The sequence below is a fragment of the Cnephaeus nilssonii genome (assembly GCF_951640355.1).
Source record: "Cnephaeus nilssonii genome assembly, chromosome: 11".
NCBI lineage: Eukaryota > Metazoa > Chordata > Mammalia > Chiroptera > Vespertilionidae > Cnephaeus > Cnephaeus nilssonii.
The window spans coordinates 63,603,628-63,622,730 of record NC_137082.1 but is presented as its reverse complement, the minus strand read 5'-3'; the positions used below and the strand labels follow the sequence as shown (position 1 = coordinate 63,622,730).

General features: G+C 45.5%; 2 protein-coding genes across 10 annotated transcripts in view; one reads left to right on the top strand and one right to left on the bottom strand.

Moving 5' to 3' along the window:
• PRELID3A (PRELI domain containing 3A) overlaps window positions 1-134 on the bottom strand; it is a 29,393-nt gene extending 29,259 nt beyond the window's left edge. For all 7 annotated transcript variants that reach the window (XR_013814179.1, XM_079783944.1, XM_079783945.1 and 4 more), the window contains exon 1: window positions 25-134. Coding sequence is in view for 6 of the 7 variants with exons in the window: in XM_079783944.1 (XP_079640070.1) it covers window positions 25-56 (32 nt within the window). In the remaining variant the exon portion in view is untranslated. The remainder of the gene's footprint in view (window positions 1-24) is intronic.
• A 3,907-nt stretch (window positions 135-4,041) lies between these two features.
• The window catches only part of AFG3L2 (AFG3 like matrix AAA peptidase subunit 2), a 48,950-nt gene continuing 33,888 nt past the window's right edge, over window positions 4,042-19,103 (top strand). Inside the window, exons 1-4 of one of the 3 annotated variants that reach the window (XM_079783567.1) lie at window positions 4,042-5,166; window positions 8,117-8,204; window positions 17,988-18,087; window positions 18,472-18,549. In XM_079783567.1, the coding sequence (XP_079639693.1) occupies window positions 8,181-8,204; window positions 17,988-18,087; window positions 18,472-18,549 (202 nt within the window). In that variant the 5' untranslated portion in view covers window positions 4,042-5,166; window positions 8,117-8,180. Of the gene's footprint in view, window positions 5,167-8,060; window positions 8,205-13,511; window positions 13,830-17,987; window positions 18,088-18,471; window positions 18,550-19,103 lie in introns of those variants that run through there. The other 2 variants (XM_079783568.1, XM_079783566.1) reach the window with 2 other exon arrangements.

Here is a 19,103-nt window from a genome sequence, read left to right as displayed (position 1 = left end):
CGGCGGCCCGCAGCCCCACCTCACCCGAACACGTGCTCCGAGCTCCAGATCTTCATCGCCGCCCGGCACCCGCCGCAGAGCGCGGGTTCCCGGTTCCAGACCCGGAGTTGCCGGCTACTCCGGTCTCAGCGCCGCGGGGGCGTGGCCTGGGAGGGACGGGGCGCCGCGGGGCGTGGCCTGACGCCGCGGGGGCGTGGCCTGGGCGGGGCGCTCTCGGGAGCCGCCAGCTTGCGTGTCAGGTGACCAGGCGAGCTGCAGCGGCTAAAAATAGGAATGCGGGACGCCGCTGTAGGGGCCTATTGGGGAACTGCTCCTCCATGTTTGTTCTGGAAGCATCTTTCAGAGAAAGAGAGCAGAATATGCAGAAACCCAGAAGCATGAGGAGGTACAGTGCTCTTGGGGGGCTGCAAGTCACCTGTGAGGCTGGATTGTGGGGTCCCAGAAAGAAGTGGCAGGAGTTGAAGCTAGAAAGTTAGGAGCCATGCTGAGAAGGGCCTTATACACCGCCCTCTCCTGTGTGTACCACCACAGGCATGTGACACCTGCTCTTCAACCTCATAGCCATCTCCAGCCTCCCCCGTTCCACCAGCTCCTCCAGACCTTTCTGCCTCCAACCCCGCAACCTCCGCATTCTAGGCCACAGTTCACAGAGAACTGACCCCCAGTTCTCTCCCCTCTATGCTGGACAGTCTGCAATCTGCCTCCTCTGGTCCGAGCCCAAGCACTCTGTGGTACTGGAGAAAAATCACAATCTTACAGATTATCGCACAGGGAATGACAGGTGTCCTGTTCCATTCAGGCCCTCAATGGAAACTTTACTTGCCCCTGGTTAGCATCCTCCCCCAACCTCCTCACTTCTCCCATTGTCTTCATGCCTCCCTGGGACAAAGGCTCGGGTCTAACACTGGGTAACCACTTACTAATCGTATGACCCTGAGCAAGTTGCTTAACTTCTCTAAGACCCAGTCTCTGTAGAGTAGTTGAGTTGACCACAGATGGCTGTCAACGCCTAGTATGGTATCAGATACATAGCAAGTGTCCAAAACACAGTAGCTATTGTCCTGATCTAGACCCTGGCCAAACTCCCTTCCCACCCTCTAGTCTCAGGCAACCACCCCACTCTCCTCGGTCCCCTCTCCGTGGGCACCTGCTCCACTAGTCTTCCCTTCTATAGTTTCTGTTTCCTCCACCCACTGGTCATTTCACCCCATATTCCACCCTTGATTATAACTAGGGTCAAGTTTCTCAACTTGAAAACAAAACAAAAACATCTCCCCCTTGACTCTGCACCTGTATGTGGGTCCAAGACCTGAGCTGCTTCACCAATCTGTACCCATGCTCATCCCAAATGAAGCAGGAGGGTTGATTTTTTTTCTTGCTTGGGTTTTGCAGAAAACAAAGGAGAAATCACCCACCACTTAAATAGGCAAAGATTTATTATTTTTAATTAAATGTTTGACAGAACGATGTTCTTATTCCATAGGACTACTTAAGAGAGCTGGAAGCCCGCTCACACTGTGCTGGGCAGATCCCCCGTGCACCCCAGGGCAGTTACCAGACGCAGCAATGTGCCGTGCACTCTGAGGAGCAGCCAAGACAGATAAGTATGCTCACGGCCAGGTGACACATGGATCTGCTTCGGTGACACCCATTAGTCTTTGTTGTTTCAGTTTTATGGTTTCTGTTAGAACTGGAAAGATGCCAATCAAAGGGTGACTGGCCATGGGTTAAACCAAGCACAGGATACAGTCATTTCTCCAATAGCTAGCAGGCAAAGATGGGATGATAGAGTCTGCCGTTGGTTAAACCTCTCACAGGAAGGCAACTCGGGATGGGTCTTGTCACAGTAGGTGTGGGAACTAAGGAAAGATTTCCAAGGAATGGAGAATTCAGGAGCAAAAGTCATCCCTAACTTTTATCTTTGGCTGAAATGCCTCTTCTGCATGTTGTTGGCTTGAGAACCAGGGTCATTTCTCTCATTTCAGAAGCATCGAGGGAAAGGATGGATTAGGCATGCCATTCTTCGAAGTAGATGGTGTTAAGTGCCAACCTGTGTGTGTGTGTGAAGCATTGGAAAGATATCTTTCAGCTACTACATCCCCTTATAAGCGTTATGCATATTCTCCCTACTTCTCACCTAAACCTTTCAAAGGGAGAGTCCACGATTGCTCTTCCCACTTTTTAAAAAATATATATTTTTATTGATTTCAGAGAGGAAGGGAGAAGAAGAGGGAGAGGGAGAAGGAGAGGGGTGGGGGGAGAGAGAGAGAGAGAGAGAGAGAGAGAGAGAGAGAGAGAGAGAAAGAAACATCAATGATGAGAGAGAATCATTGATCGGCTGCCTCCTGCATGCCTCACACTGGGGATTGAGCCCGCAACCCAGCATATGCCCTTGACCAGAATCTAACCTGGGACCCTTCAGTCTGCAGGTTACTTGCCCCTGGTTAGCATCCTCCCCCAACTTTACTTGCCCCTGGTAGCATTGCTACCATCCCTGATGCTCTATACACTGAGCCAAACTGACTAGACCTCTTCCCACTTTTTTACCCCTTACTATTCCACAACATGCTGTAATGGGCTCTTGAAACTGCTCTCATTTTCTAGTCTAATGGGTACTGTCAGTCCTTCTCCTTCTAGACTTCTCTACTACACTTAAACTACTGAGCATTCTCTCCTTGAAACTCTGCCCCTTGGTTTCAATGACACTCAACGACTCTGTCATATTCCTTCTCTCTCTCTGCTTTGCAGATTCTTCTTCCCCTGTGTTCTACTGTTTTCTCACTCTACACCTTCTCCCAAGTGAACTGACCAAGTTTCTTGGTTTCTACTAACTCCCAAACCTGTATCTCTATCTTATTTCTATCCCAAGCTTCAGACCCATATGTCCAGTTACCCATGAAGTAGTCCCTAGGTCCCCACCTCAAACTCACCATGGCCAAAGCATCTTCCTTAAGCAAATTCCTCTTCCAGGATTCACTCTCCAGGTACATGGATGGCATCACCTAGGCACTCCAACCTAGAGTAATCCCTTACCCTACACCCAATCGGTCAGCAAGTCCTTTGGAATTTACCTCGTACAGATTGTTTTAACCCATCCCTTCTTCCACATCCTTTAAGAGATGATCTGATTTAACAGTTAGAGTTGGAGGCATAGGTTGGAAGACAAACAAACCCGGCTTCCAGACCTGACTCCCCTTCTGCACATTGCTTACTCTCGGCAAAAGTCAGTATTATATCATCTATGAAATGGGAATTCTAGTGGTGCCCACCCTATCGGACTTGTGAGAATGAAATGAGAACATACGTGAAGTCCTTAGTACAGTGACTTGTGGGCAGTAACAGTAAATGTCAGCGCTTATCATTGTTAGTAGCATGGCTACCATCCCCACTGACCTCTGACTCAGTTCACCTCCCTTCTGGGTTACTTTAACCTGCTCCTATCTGGCCCCTCAGAATGGTGCCACTGCCACGCCCAGACAATTACTGCTCATCCTATCAGTCTCTTCCGTGTGGAACCTATTTCCAGAGCTTTGTTTGCTCACCCCCTTGGGTGCTCCTCACTCCTCCTCCTTGTCTTCCCGTAATTGCTCCCACATACCTCCATCATTACTCTCAGCACATTTTTTAATAATTACTGTACTTGTTTGTGTTTCTGTCTCTCCCACTAGATTAATACTCATTAAAGAGGCAGATTCCTAAGCTCCACCTCTTACTTTTGGAATTGACATCTCTGGGATAAAACCCAGAAATAGGCATTTTTAATGAGCCACCCACCCAGTTAGAAAGTTCCCTAAAGTTTGGAAAGCAGTTGTGCTCTAGATTATGTAAACTCTTCAAGGATGGGGATTTAGCCTTCCTCGTCGTTGTGTACCCAGGATCTATCCCAGTGCCTGGCAAACAGAAGCACTTGATAATTGCTTGTTCAGTGAGTCAAGACTGACTCCTAGGGAGTCATGAACCTGGGAGTGGCTGGGTGGGGTTCCATCTGGTGTAACCACAGACAGAAACATATAGTTGATGGTTCTGGGGAGCCCTGTTGCTTTTGGAGGTCATCTCTGGGGTAAATTAAGAGGCTTTTCAACTAGTCCTACTTCTATTTCTTATCTATTTAGTTTCTATGTATTGAGATTCTGTGTCAAATTTTCATTTTTACAAGAGTCTGCTGCTGAAAAGAAATACGTTTGAAAATTGCTGTATCAGAACAGATTTTTAATTTAGGGAGAAAGTCAATCTTCCAGCAGGTAAGAAGTTTTGAAGAACTTTTGGATCTGTTTCTTTCCCATTTGCCATGAACATTGCTTCAATATCCCAGGACAATAACAAAAATTGGGCTCTGATGTTTAATTGATCCCCAAATAGTGATGGTAAAGACTCGATTTATAGGTTCTTTACCCTGCCATGCTGGCAGAATGAGATGGTGGAAAGTCAGCAATTCTGAGCCTGTGCCACTAGCATCTAGATTTTCTGAGATCCTACGCATAGATTATTTGAATCTAAGGACATGTTCTCTAACTAAACTCAGAATTACCCTGAGCCTCAAAATAGCCAAGATGTACTAGCATATTATAAAAACAGAGTATGCTTTCTATGGTATAAAGTCTATATAATTAATTCCTCTTCCAAACACAATTTCTGAAGTAAGTCTCTCCAATACGTATTTTCAATTTTGTACCTTATTTCTGCTTCTGAGCACTTTAATTTCCTCCATTATAGCATATGTAGTTTTTCATCGGAAACCTAAGACACCATTTCCTTCCCAGCTTGGAAATCTTCTTTCCCCTGATGCCTTCTGGATATTACAGTAACGTATTCAAAAAATGGCTCATGACTAAGGGGTCTTGCGATAAATAAGATGATATAATTAGGGAAAATCTCAGAACTTTATGATTTATGTATACTCTATGGTCAACAATTTAAAAAATATTTGATCACTATCAAGTAAAGTAGTAATTAGGAATATTCTAAATGTTCTGCTATTGTCATTCGTAAAACTTGCATTGATATACCTTGGTGTTGATATCATAATGCATTCTTTTCTTAAAAAATATATTTTATTGATTTTTTACAGAGAGGAAGGGAGACGGATAGAGAGAAACATCGATGAGAGAGAAACATCAACCAGCGGCCTCCTGCACACCCCCTACTGGGGATGTGCCCGCAATCAAGGTACATGCCCTTGACCAGAATCGAACCTGGGACCCTTCAGCCCACAGACTGACGCTCTATCCACTGAGCCAAACGGGTTAGGGCTCATAATGCATTCTTTATTTGTTAACATCTAAGTGGTATTAATCAGACATTGTGATTTTTTGAAAAAATACATTTCTCTATTGATCTCAGAGAGGAAGAGAGAAGGAGAGAGATAGAAACATCAATGATGAGAGAGAATCACCGACAGGCTGCCTCCTGCACGCCCTCCACTGGGGATCGAGCCCGCAACCCAGGCATGTGCCCCCGGCCGGAATTGAACCCGGGACCCCTCAGTCCGCAGGCCGACGATCCATCCACTGAGCCAAGCCGGCCAGGGCAGACATTGTGATTTTTTTAAAAAGTATGTTTTTATTGATTTTTAGAGAGAGAGGAAGGAAGAGGGAACCAGAGGTAGAAACATGGATGGTAGGCTGCCTCCTGCGCACCCTCTACTGGGGATGGAGCCGGCAACCTGGGCATATGCCCTGACCTGGAATTGAATCATGACCTCCTGGCTCGTAGGTTGATGCTCAACCAGTGAGCCACACCGGCTGGGCAGACTGTGATTTTTTAGATTCTGTTACCTGAGGTACATTACTGCAACAGCATCACAAGCCCTGACCACGACTGGAAAATACCATGTCAGCCTCACCTTCTGGAAAACAGGGCATCAGGTTGTCACAGATGAACCGGGAACACTACCAACATCATTTAAAAAAACAAAACATTTTAAGGTTTTGAAATGCACAATACTTGGTTGTCTTAGAAATTTATAGATCTCTCCTGCCACCTAGTGGGGAAACATCAAGCACAGGTCTGCATGTGCTGTCTCAAGGTCCAATCTCCGTAACACTTGCAAACTGTTATTTTTAAAATATTATTTACTAAGTAATCTCTCTGCTAGGAAGTCATCCTCTGAATGGCTACTGGCACATGTGTATATATGCATCTATAAGAATTTAATAGTAGTGTCGGAAATAGAAGTAAATTGAAAGCAGTCTGAACCACCTTGGTTAGGAATTGCTATACCAAAGAATACAGTGGAGCTGATTAAAGAATGGGGTGGGACTATATGTTATTAACATACCAAAATATATGTTAATCAAGAAAGCAAGATGCATAAAGTAAAATTTTATTCCTGTAAAAATACATTTAACATACTTGCAAATACATATGTACAGATATAGAAAAAAAAACAACTACTTAGAGATACCTTTTTTTTTTTTTTTTTTTTTTTTTTTTTTTTTTTTTTAGAGATACCTTTAAGCAAGAATAAGTGAGAGACTTTTACTCTCTTGCAACTTTATACACTGCTACATTGATGGGAAAAATGATCCCAGACTTTGTATATTAAACATTTTATTTATTTATTTATTCATTTATTTTTTAAATAACTACTACTTTCTTTTTTAAAAAAAATATTTTTATTGACTTCAGAGAGGAAGGGAGAGGGAGAGAGAGATAGAAACATCAATAATGCCCTAACTGGTTTGGCTCAGTGGGTAGAGTGTTGGCCTGCAAACTGAAGGGTCCCAGGTTCGATTCTGGTCAAGGGCATGTACCTTGGTTGCGGGCACATCCCCAGTAGGGGGTGTGCAGGAGGCAGCTCATCAATGTTTCTAACTCTCTATCCTTCTCCCTTTCTCTCTTTAAAAAATCAATAAAATATCCTATGTAATAAAAGAGTAATATGCAAATTGACTGTCACTCCAAGACACAAGATGGCTGCCCCCATGTGGTCAAAGATGGCTGCCTCCATGTGGACACAAGATGGCCGCCACAAGATGGCCTGCAGGGGAGGGCAGTTGTGGGCAATTAGGGGTGACCAGTCCAGCAGAGGAGGGCAGTTGGCGGGGGGGGGGGGGGGGCAGGCCTGCAGGGGAGGACTGTTGGGGGGGATCAGGACAGCAGGGGAGGGTAGTTGGGGGAGACCAGGACAGCAGGGGAGGGTAGTTGGGGGGGACCAGGCCATCAGGGGAGAGCAGTTGGGGGGGCACCAGGCCTGCAGGGGAGGACAGTTGGGGTGGGGACCCAGGCCCTCAGGGGAGGGCAGTTGGGGGGGACCAGGCCTGTAGGGGAGGACAGTTGGGGGGGCAGGCTTACAGGGGAGGGCAGTTAGGGGTGACCAGGCCAGCAGGGGAGGGCAGTTAAGGGTGACCAGGCCAGCAGGGGAGGACAGTTGAGGGTGACCAGGCCTGCAGGGGAGGACAGTTAGGGGCGACCAGACTGGCACGGGAGGTCAGTTAGGGGTGACCAGGCCAGCAGGGGAGAGCAGTTAGGGGCAATCGGGCCGGCCAGGGAGCAGTTAGGCATCGATCAGGCTGGCAGGGGAGTGGTTAGGGGGTGATCAGACTGGCAGGCAGAAGCGGTTAGGGGCAATCAGGCAGAGGCAAGTGAGCAGTTTGGAGCCAGCATTCCTGGATTGTGAGAGGGATGTCCAACCGCCCATTTAGGCCTAAATGGGCGGTTGGACATCCCTCAAGGGGTCCCAGATTGGAGAGGATGCAGGCTGGGCTGAGAACCCCCTTCGCCGCCCCCCCCCCCCCCATACAAATTTCGTGCACCGGGCCTCTAGTATTTTAAAAATAAAATAAAATACTTAAAAAAAACACATCAATGATGAGAGAGAATCATTGATCTGCTGCCTCCTGCATGCCCCCACTGGGGATCTAGCCCACAACCTGGGCATGTGCCCTTAACCAGAATTGAACCTGGGACCCTTCAGTCTGCAGGCTGACGCTCCATCCACTGAGCCAAACCAGCTAGGGTTAAACGTTTTATTTTTTCTTGATTATAAAACTAATGTGTATTTACTATTGGATATTTGGAAAATATAAATAAGCATAAGATTATTTTTTAAATTTATAATTTCAGCACTAAAATAGTCTCCTTTAATATTCTTAAATTTTATGTTTTCTTTGAATAGGTAATATGGTCACATGATTCAAAAAAGGTCAGCAATATGAAAAGTACATTCTGGGAAGTCTCAGATGATCCATGCCACCCTGCCTTCTGTAAGTAATGACTTTTATTAGCTTCTTGTATAGTCTATCAGCCATACCCTCAGCTCTTGGCAATCACTGATCAGCTTTATGTCTTTATGGCTTTGCCAATTTTGGGCATTCCATATAAATGGATTCATACAATATGTGGTCCTTTGTGACTGGCTTCTTTCATTTAACACAATGTTTTCAAAATTTGTCCATGTTGTAGCATGTATCAGTATTTTATTCCTTTACTATATATATATATATATATATATATATATATATATATATATATATATATATATATAATATATTTTATTGATTTTTTACAGAAAGGAAGAGAGAGGGATAGAGAGTTAGAAACATCGATGAGAGAGAAACATCAATCAGCTGCCTCTTGCACCCCCCCCACTGGGGATGTGCCCGCAACCAAGGTACATGCCCTTGACCGGAATCGAACCTGGGACCTTTCAGTCCGCAGGCCGATGCTCTATCCACTGAGCCAAACCGGTTTCGGCTAATATATATATTTTTTATTTTTTCACTCTAGCCGGTTTGGCTCAGTGGAGAGAGCATTGGCCTGCAGACTGAAGGGTCCTGGGTTTGATTCTGGTCAAGGGCACGTACGTTGGTTGCAGGTTCCCCGGCCCCGGTCAGGGTGCGTGCAGGAGGAAACCAATCAATATGTCTCTCTCACATCAGTGTTTCCCTCTGTCTCTCCCTCTCCCTTCCACTCTCTCTAAAAATCAATGGAAAAATATCCTCAGGTGAGGACTAACAAAAAAAATTATTTTTCAATTACAGTTGATGTACAATAATATATTCATTTCAAGCGTACCACCCAGTGATTAGACATTTATATAACTTACAAAGTAATACCCCAATAAATCTAGTACCCATCTGATACCATACATAGTTATTACCATATTATTGACTATATTCCCTGTATTGTAATTTATATCCCCCATGACTATTTTGTAACTACCAACTTGTATTGCTTAATCCATTGCTTTTTCATGCATACCCAACCCCACAAGCCCCCTCCCCCCCACCCATCATCTGTCAACTGTCAAAATGTGCTCTCTATCTATGAGACTGTCTCTGGTCTGCTTGTTTGTTTATTTTGTTTTCACATCTAGGTGAAATCATATGGTGTCTATCTTTCTCTGTCTGATTTAATTCGCTCAGCCCAATACCCTCTAGGTACATCCGTGTTGCTGCAGATGGCAAGATTTCATTCTTTCTTATGACTGAGTCATTTTCCATTGTATACAGGCACCGCTTCCTTATCCATATGTCTATTGGTGGACATATAGGTTGCTTCCAGTCTTGGCAATTGTAGATACTGCTGCGATGAACATATGGATGCATGTCTTTCAAACTAACATTTCAGGTTTCTTTGGATAATTACCCAGAAGTGGAGTTGCTGGGTCCTTCTTTGTCTCTTGTTAGATCCTTTGTTTTAAAGTGTATTTTTTTCTGGTATAACTATTGGTACCCCAGCTTTTCTTTTGTTATTGTTTCCATTGTAATGAAATATCTTTTTTCAGTCCCTTTACTTTCAGTCTGTGTCTTTCAATCTGAAGTGAGTCTCTTGTAGACAGCATATGTAAGGGTCTTATTTTCTTATCCATTCAGCCACCATGTCTTTTGATTGAAGCATTTAATCCATTTGCATTGAAAGTAATTGTTAATAGAAAGTAATTTGTAGATATTTCCATTTTATTATTCAGTTTTAAATTTTTCTTCTTTGTTTTTCTTGTCTGTGAAGCTCTTAATCTGTCTTTTAATTCTAAACAATAGGTTTGCTGGATAGAGTAATCTTTTTAAAAAAATATATATATTTATTGATTTCAGAGAGGAAGGAAGAGGGAGAGAGAGACAGAAACATTAAAGATGAGAGAGAATCATTGATTGGCTGCTTCCTGCATGCCCCCTACTGGGGATCGAGCCCACAACCCGGGCACGTGCCCTTGACTGGAATCGAACCCAGGACCAATGCTCCATCCACTAAGCCAAACCAGCCAGGGCTGGATAGAGTAATCTTGATTGTAGGTCCTTGCTTTTCATCATTTTGAATATGTTGTGCCAATCCCTTCTGGTCTGCACAGCTTCTGTTGAGAAAATAGCTTATAGTCCTATCCCTTGTAGGTAACTAACTGCTTTTTTTTTTTCCTGCTTTTAAGATTTTCTCTTTGTCTTAAAAATTAAAAATTATGATGTGTCTTGGTGAGGGCCTCTTTGGGTTCATCTTATTTGGGACTCTCTGCATTTCCTGGACTTGCATGTCTATTTCCTTCACCTGGTTAGCAAAGTTTTCAGTCATTATTTTTTCAAATAGGTTTTCAATTCCTAGCTCTTTCTCTTCTCCTTCCAGCACCCCCATGATGTTAATGTTTCTACCCTGGCAACACAGACACAGACTCTGGTTTCCTCCTTGCTGAGGTACCCATGTCACTTGGATGGAACTAGTTGGGTCCTAGGACAGGCTCAACCTGGGAAAGCCGTCCTCCTTAGGTTCTGGTTCCAATTAGAGAAGGGTGCTGAGACCTATTCTTCCTCCACTGAACAGCAGGCTTTGGGATGGTATAAAACATCGCAGCAGACAGAACCCATCATTGCCCTACTGGTGATAGTGCTAGTACAGGTAGACCTCCCAGTTAAGGGTCAGACCAGTGGTCGGCAAACTCATTAGTCAACAGAGCTAAATATCAACAGTACAACGACTGAAATTTCTTTTGAGAGCCAAATTTTTTAAACTTAAACTTCTTCTAACACCACTTCTTCAAAATAGACTCGCCCAGGCCGTGGTATTTTGTGGAAGAGCCACACTCAAGGGGCCAAAGAGCCGCATGTGGCTCACGAGCCGCGGTTTGCCGACCACTGGGTTAGACAGAAGAGTTATTTGCAAGGCCTCCTTCATCTGTTGCCTTCACCTTACAAAACTGGCATGCATGTCTGGCCGGTGTTGCTCAATGGTTGAGCCTCGACCTATGAACTAAGAGGTCACGGTTTGATTCCTGGTCAGGGCACATGCCCGGGTTACGGGCTCGCTCCCCAGTGTAGGGCGTGCAGGAGGCAGCCAATCAATGAGTCTCTCTCATTATTGATGTTTCTATCTCTCCCTCTGCCTTCCTCACTGAAATCAATTTAAAAAATATATATTTTTTAAAAATAGCATGCATATTTGCAACAGCACAGTGCCCTTTCCACAAGTCCTTTGGGTAATGAGTTACATGTCATTTTGAGGCCAATGTATTACATGACCACTTCAGCCCTTACTGTAGAGCTCCCACACCAAAAAATGCCCTCATCAACAAGTTACAATCGCCATTCTTAAAGATACATGGCACCAAGAGGGGTCTAGCCGAGGTCATCCTTGTGTAACGACTGTGGGGGGCCATACAATCCCATACAACACTGCATGGCTTCAAAGAGGAGTACAACAGAGTAGCCAGTGTACAGAACTAAGGGCCGTGTGACTGGTATTTACACATGAGCCATAGCCTACAGTCCCCTATGCAGACAATTGGGCTATATTTAAAGGTCTCACAACTTGGCGGGCACAATGAACATGTGACAGCTGGCAGGTACTAAAAAAGCCATTGGGGGCGGGGGGAGTGCCACGATGTGGAAGGAAATCTGAAAAATGTTACAGGAGCCAACTGCTAGTCTGACAGTCGATCATGTTTCTGCTAGCCAGTCTGACTTGCCTCCCAGAAACGTGGCGGCTGATGTGCTATCAGAGATCAGGACACTGACTGCCTCACAAAAAGCCAAACCAGCAGGCTGGGTGCACAAACATAGTGACCACCACGGTGCCTGGAGGAATGGCAAACAACGAAGGGGGCCAATTGCCCCTCCCGTTATACTGATACTAGAGGCCCGGTGCATGAAATTCATGCATGGGTAGGGTCCTTAGGCCTGGCCAGTGATCAGGGCCGATCTGGCCCTGTGGGGCAACCGGCGGGGCGATTGGGGAGGGGGACCCCCTGCTGGCACCCACCTTGGCCGGCCTGGCGCCACCTGCTCGCCGGTCCTGCCCCCGCCACTACCGCCTGTCGCCTCCCTCTGCAAGGCAACCGACGGGGCGATCAGGGGGCCCCCACTTGCACCCACCTTGGCCAGCCTGAGGCCTCTGGGCTGCTCCTGCATTGAGTGTCTGCCCCCTGGTGGCCAGCGTGCATCATAGTGACCGGTCGTTCTGCTATTTGGTTGATTTGCATATTAGGCTTTTATTATATAGGATGGTGGCAGTAGCAACCAATTGTCTGGTATGTTCTCACTTGTGCCCCTGCTGCACCCCTCCCCCACCAGGATATATATACCAAGTGGCCATTCTGGTACAAAATTGACAGGTCTCCACTGCCTGGAGAACTCACCCTATTCTCTAAAAATCATTTATCTTTTAAATGGTTCCCGATGGGCCCAAGCTAGATGTCAGAGTCCCAACACTTTTAAAAAATATATTTTTATTGATTTCAGAGAGGAAGGGAGAGAGTGAGAGAGATAGAAACATCATTTATGAGAATCATTGATCGGTTGCCTCCCCCACAATACTGGGGATCGAGCCCGCAACCTGGGAATCCAACCGGGACCTCCTGGTTCATAGGTCGAGTCTCAACCATTGAGCCACACGGGCTGGGCCCAACACTTATATTATTGCAATTAGGTTTGTGCTTCTTTGCCTTGCTCTCCTAGGAGTTAAGGGATGTGTTTTGGCACCTCTAGAGCCTAGAACGATGCCCATCACTGAGTAGGTGCTCAAAATGTTTGACCAGTGAGATGTTTAAGGTGGCTTTGCCCCCTAGCACAGTGGTCGGCAAACCGTTCTCGAGCCACATGCAGCTCTTTGGCCCCTTGAGTGTTCTAATGCCACTTCTTCAAAATAGACTCGCCCAGGCCGAAAACCGACTTCTGCGCATGGGCCACGAAGTTTCAATCGCACTGTACGTGCGCGCCCGCACGTGGTATTTTGTGGAAGAGCCACACTCAAGGGGCCAGAGAGCCCCATGTGACGCCAACCACTGCCCTAGCAGCCTTCTCTACTCCCACCCCGCAGCTTCTGCTGGTCCCGCCCCCTAACTAAGGCCCGCCCTCCCACGCCCCCTTCGGTCCCGCCCCAGCATGGCACCGCCCACCGCCTCCCAGGCCCCTCCCCTTAGGCCCCGCCTCCAGCCCCGCCCTCCACTCCCCGTTCTCCCTTCTCTCTTCCGCTCCGCCCACCGCCCTCCGCGCCCTCCACGCTCTTCTTCTTAGGCTCCACCTCCAGCTCCGGTTGAGTGACGTAGCGGAGCGGCCTGAGCGGCCGGCCCCGAGGGCCCGCCTTACGGCTGACGTCAGCGCGCCGGGGTCGGGAAAAGCGCGCGTCGGGGGCGTGGGTTTGCCCGGGAGCGGCGGGCCCACTACGCTGTCCTGTGCTCGCTCAGTTCCGAGCGGTCCCCCGCAGGCCGGAGCCACCGGTCGCTGTCCGTCCGCGGCCGCAGAGCCGCGCCTGCGCAGCGCCCCCGGCCCGTGCGGGTTGCGCCGGCAGCCATGGCGCACCGCTGCCTGCTGCTGTGGGGCCGGGGCGGCTGCTGGCCCCGCGGCCTGCCTCCGCTGCTCGTTACTGGCGGCGGCGTGGGCCCCAACAAACAGGCCTACCTCCGGACGGTGAGTCCCGGGCGCTTTGTGCCCTCCGCCCCCAGCCGGGTCCGCTTCCGGGTCCGGAGAGCTGGGCGTCAAGGTCACCGGCCCCTGGGCGCGCTCGTGGACCGCCGGGCGTCCGGGGCGAGTTCCTCGGCGAATGAGGCCGCGTGCGCTCCTTGAGAAACCTGGACGCCCTGCGTTCGTGGTCGTGTATCCCGTGGTTCTCGTAAGCACGCTTGTGCTTGTCTGAGTCTCGTGTTGGATTTTTGAAAATATGTATCTCCGATGGAATCAGATCTTTGTATCCGGGGACTTCAAAAGATCATCTTCGAAGGTCCCGTGACTTCATTCAGGGTGAACATGGCAACTGAGACCTAAAAAGGTTAAGAGGAACTTATCTGTCATATCTTCGGCGTTGGTTGCCTTCATTTTTACCTTTGATGGCATTGGAAAATAGGATGCATGTGTGGTGTATGCGTTTTAAGAGTCTGTACCTGAGCATGCTGTAAGAAAAGCACAGGTTTTTGGAGTTAAGTTGGGTAACCTCTCTGAGCCTCCACTTTCCCCTCTGTTGAGTGGGGCTATTGCTGGCATTCTGTGTCTGGCACATCGTACACACCAGTAAATACTAACCATGGTTATAGATAATGCCCCCTTCTTCAGGTGCCATGCGGCCTGCCTGTCCTCAGTAGAAGGTTGTTTCTCTCGGTGATAACCAGCAGATGCGGGGCTGCACGGTGACAAACTGGCAGCCATCTTGGTGCGGGGCAGGGGACCTGGCCCTGAGCAGGTCTGCCCAGGTCCAGCCCTAGCGTCTGGGTTCTTGACTTGTGTAGGGAAAATTGCACAACACGGGTCCAGGTGACTTTGAAGGTCCGTTCATTAAAGCCGGGCATAGTAAAACAGGGAAGGGCTTAGCATAGTAGAAGCAACAGGCAGGGGCTTGAGCTCACTAGGAAGTCAGAGAAAAGGGGGCCCTGGGACCAGGTTCAGGGGTCAGTCTGGAATGAACTGCTGCGCCATTGCTCCCCCGGTTACAAGTCTCCTGGAGTTCTTAGAGTTGAGGAGATGCGTGCCTGTGGGGATGCCTCTTCTGAGAGGGAAGGGGTGGGCTCAGGCAGGCCCCCTAGGGGAGAGCACAGGCTGGGTCCCTTTTCTTGAGGCTTTTCTCTCTTGCCAGTGGCAAGTTTAGGGCCGGTCTCAGGAGGGTTTCAGCAGAATATTCATCAGTTTTCCAAGTGTATTCTTTCAGGGTGTGGTCTCTACTGATTGGTCAGTATTGGTCAGTGCTGGGGCCGGGGGTCGGTTCAGCTGGTCCTGGTTTTGCTGCTTTTCTGGACCTGGATTTGAAATACAACTGAGGCTTAGGTGTTATCTCTAGGGAGGTGACCTTTCTGTATCTGGTTGTAAATTGCTTGGCCACTTGGTTCAAGTTATCTCAGTTTCCTTAGTCCACTGGTCCTGGCCTCAGTCTGTCTCCAGTAAAGGTGCATGTAGTAAGTAGTGGATGTCAGCTATTTCAGCGACACAGGTTCTTGCTGTCTGTCAGTTCCTTAGAACCCAGCGTTGTTCTGGTTTACCTGGAGGTACACAGAGAGGCAAAAGAGCGAAGTGGGTTAAGGCCCTGGAGTTAGCCTCTCCACTTAAAAGGGGCTATTGATAGTACCTGTGTGGAGGTAAGAAACATCTAAACCTTCGAGAATTTTTATGAGTTTATTTGAACCAAACTGTTGACAGAAACAAAATCTCAAATGCTCAGGAGAATGGCAATTTACAGTTTTTTTTTATACATTTAAAATTAAGGAGGGTACACAGCTAGATTACATGAAGGTGGGAGAAGGAAAGGTGGGGATTGGATAACAGGATGGTTAACAAGATTGTGAGTTCTCTTGAGGGTGGTTATGCTTCTGAGGGGTCTGAAAAAGGCATTTCAAAAGTGTTCTAGATGGACAGAAGCAATGGACAGGGTTTGCTTAAAGGAAAGATAAAACTTTTACTTGAAGTTATATGCCTGGGGTGTGGCTGCCCACCATGACCTGCCGAGTTCGGAATTTAATGATCAGATTACTCCATAAGGTTACTTTCCTTTAGATTTATTACAGCTTTTCTTTTTCATCCACACCTGTGTCCTGTATTCATGGTTTTTACTCTTTGAAGCTCCCTCACCAGTCTTGAATTATCTTCATCTCTTTTCTACTCTTACTGCCCTGTCCTATCCCTTTTCAGTTTCTTGCATTGCATTCATTTCCCTATTTTGTTTTACTGTAATTTCTTTCTTTTTGCCTCTAGAGATTATTGGACTTAGATATAATGAGCAGGTAGGATCTGCCTTTTATTTGCAGTTTTTATGTCAGGAATCTTACCTAAAAGGCCTTTCTTTGGAGTAACACTATTGTCCTTGTGCATCATCCATGTTGAGATATAAGGAAGTCCTCTGTGCTGACAGTGATAACTGTCAGACCAGCATTGCTGTCAATCAAGAACAATATCAGTGTTTCTGTCCTGTTTTGCTGTGTAGAATTGTGTATTAATTTGAAGTTAAATAAGCTCATTTTTTATTTGTTTTTTTTAATTGACATTTTTTCTCATACCATAAACTTTATTATCTTAAAGTGTGGTTTTTTGGCATATTTATAACCATCACCACTGTCTTAATTTCAGAACATTTTCATCACCCCAAAAAGATGTCCTGTAATCATTAGCAGTCACTCCCTATTTCTTCCCAACCGTTCCTCGTGGCTACTAATTTACATTCTCTATGGATTTACCTATTCTGGACATTTCATATAAATGGAATCATAATATGTGACTTTTTGTGTCTGGTTTCTTGAACTTAAGCATCGTGTTTTCAAGGCTTACCTATGTGGTAGCATTTATTAGTACTTCATTTCTTTTTATGGCTGAATAATATTCCATTGTATGAATGTACCACTTTTTTTTTTTTAATCTTCACCTGAGGATATATTTCCATTGATTTTAAAGAGAGCGAGAGCGAGAGGGAGAAAGAAACATCTATGTGAGAGAGAAACATCGAACCTGAAACCTAGATATGTGCCCTGACCAGGAATCAAGCCCATAACCTTTTGGTGAATGGGACGATGCTCCAATCAGCTGAGCCACCTGGCCAGAGAGACATTTAACATTTTGAGAATTCCAGACTTTTCCAGGTGGCTGCACTCCTTCCCATTCCCACCAGCAGTGTATGAAGATTCCACTTTTCTCCACATCCTCACCAACACTTGTTATTGTCAGTCTTTTTGATTATTGCTGCTCTAGTGAACGTGAAGTGGTTTTGTGATGCTTTACTTTTCTCATCAGACCATAAAGGAGGCTAACTGATGAATGCTAATACAGATGCACTTCACTTTAAACATTCTCATCTGTATTTAAAAGCTTGTCCTCCCAAAAAATGGTGGTGAATTTTTACTTTGCAAAAGGATAATATTACTTGAACTTTTTCACTCCCAAATTTGGATATATCCCCTCAATGTGCCTTACCTTTGATTGCTGTTACCTGTGCTAAAAATGTAATGGGAAGCTTCTTCAGTTGGTTTACCTTATACTTTTATTTACCTCGATTATATTTACATACAACTTTTTAGCAACAAATGTTATTTAAAACAGATGTATCTGTAATGTGTAACAAAGGTTCTCACTGGGATGACAGTATATTATATATCTTTATCAACCGTTACTAGTATAAGTATTATCAGTGATGTTGGACTATAACTTTATCTTTGAACTAAGGTAAATTGTTTACAAGCAGCCTTGTTCTGTAATTTCAGATGAAGAATCTTTCAGTATTATAGACCCTGCAGATTATTCAACATGAAGCAGCAGGTTTTCTGTGTCCGAGTTTGTCTTTTGAATGCTGCAAATTAAGTAAACAATACCCCAGAGAATGTGTTGGCAGAGAGTTGTAGTTGGGCTACAGTTCTAACTTAGGTGTGATTTTGAAGTATTCTTGGTTCCGGATCGTGATATATGTCTATTGCTGGATAGAGTAGCAGGTACCCTAGGAAGGGTCTATCTATGCTAGTCTGTGACCACCTGTTGAAGGGAGAAACATTTCATCCACTTTATTTTATTTTATTTTTTTTCATCCACTTTATGATATTAGGAAATGAAGCTCTTTAAAAAAATTCTTCAGTATAATTCATGCTTTCATATGTCATGTTGCAGCTTTATCGCTATGCTACAACTCAAGCAACGACCAGCAGAAATTCACTTTTGACAGATGTAATTGCTGCTTATCAAAGATTCTGTTCTCGTCCTCCGAAAGGTAAACACTTCCCATGTGACCATAATGTCCTACCTTCTTGTTAAAGAGCCGTGCCCCAGTAGGTGTTTATTACACAGGTGTATAGGTGGTCTTTCAGGTTGTCTCCCCCTGTAACACCCCTGCCTCCTCCTGTCTGATTGCAGTGATGAAAATGTGTCATCTTCACATGTGAAGATAATGAAATTGGCATGCAAATGAGACTTCTTCCTTTTACACCCCTGGGTTGTGAACTGTATTTCACTGATTTACTCCTACATAAGAAATGTTATACTTTTAGCTTATGCTTGTTAATGATGTATCAGTTGCTTTAAAAATGAACACACATACACCAAACCTGATGACTTTTAGTTTGAGGATATGTATTTTTTTATTCTTTTCTAACAGGATTTGAAAAATACTTTCCTAATGGAAAAAATGGGAAAAAAGCTAGTGAACCTAAAGAAGTTACGGGAGAAAAAAAAGGTACCTTTTAAAAAGATTTATGTTTGAACTTACCATTTTCCTCTAACACATGAAGTTGGTGATAGTTTTCACTGAACAAGAGTGTTATTTTAAGGCAATTCTGAAACTAGTAGGTTACAAGTACATATAGTATTACACCTGGTGTCTTATTTTACCTTTAATTTTCTCTTTACATTTTCTTGTCATTTTTCAAGTTGAATTAATTTAAGGTCACCTTAGAGATATTGACTGATCAATATCAGTCATATTTAACGAATATATTTGACACATAATTTAAGTCACTGAGAAAAATCTTAGAAACCTAATACAGGCAGTTTATTTGACACATATGGTGGTATAGTGCATTTTTTCAAATTGTTCTTCAGTGTCTTCAGGGATTCAGATGGCTGTCTTTTCTGTGTCTTCACATCGACTTTTCTTTATTCATGTCTGTGTCCAAATCCCCCCCCACCCTTTTAAAAATTTTATCTTTATTGTTGAAAGTGTTACAGATGTCCCCCTTTTCCCCCCATTAACCTCCTCCACCCCACTCCCACTTCCTCTCCAGACCTTCA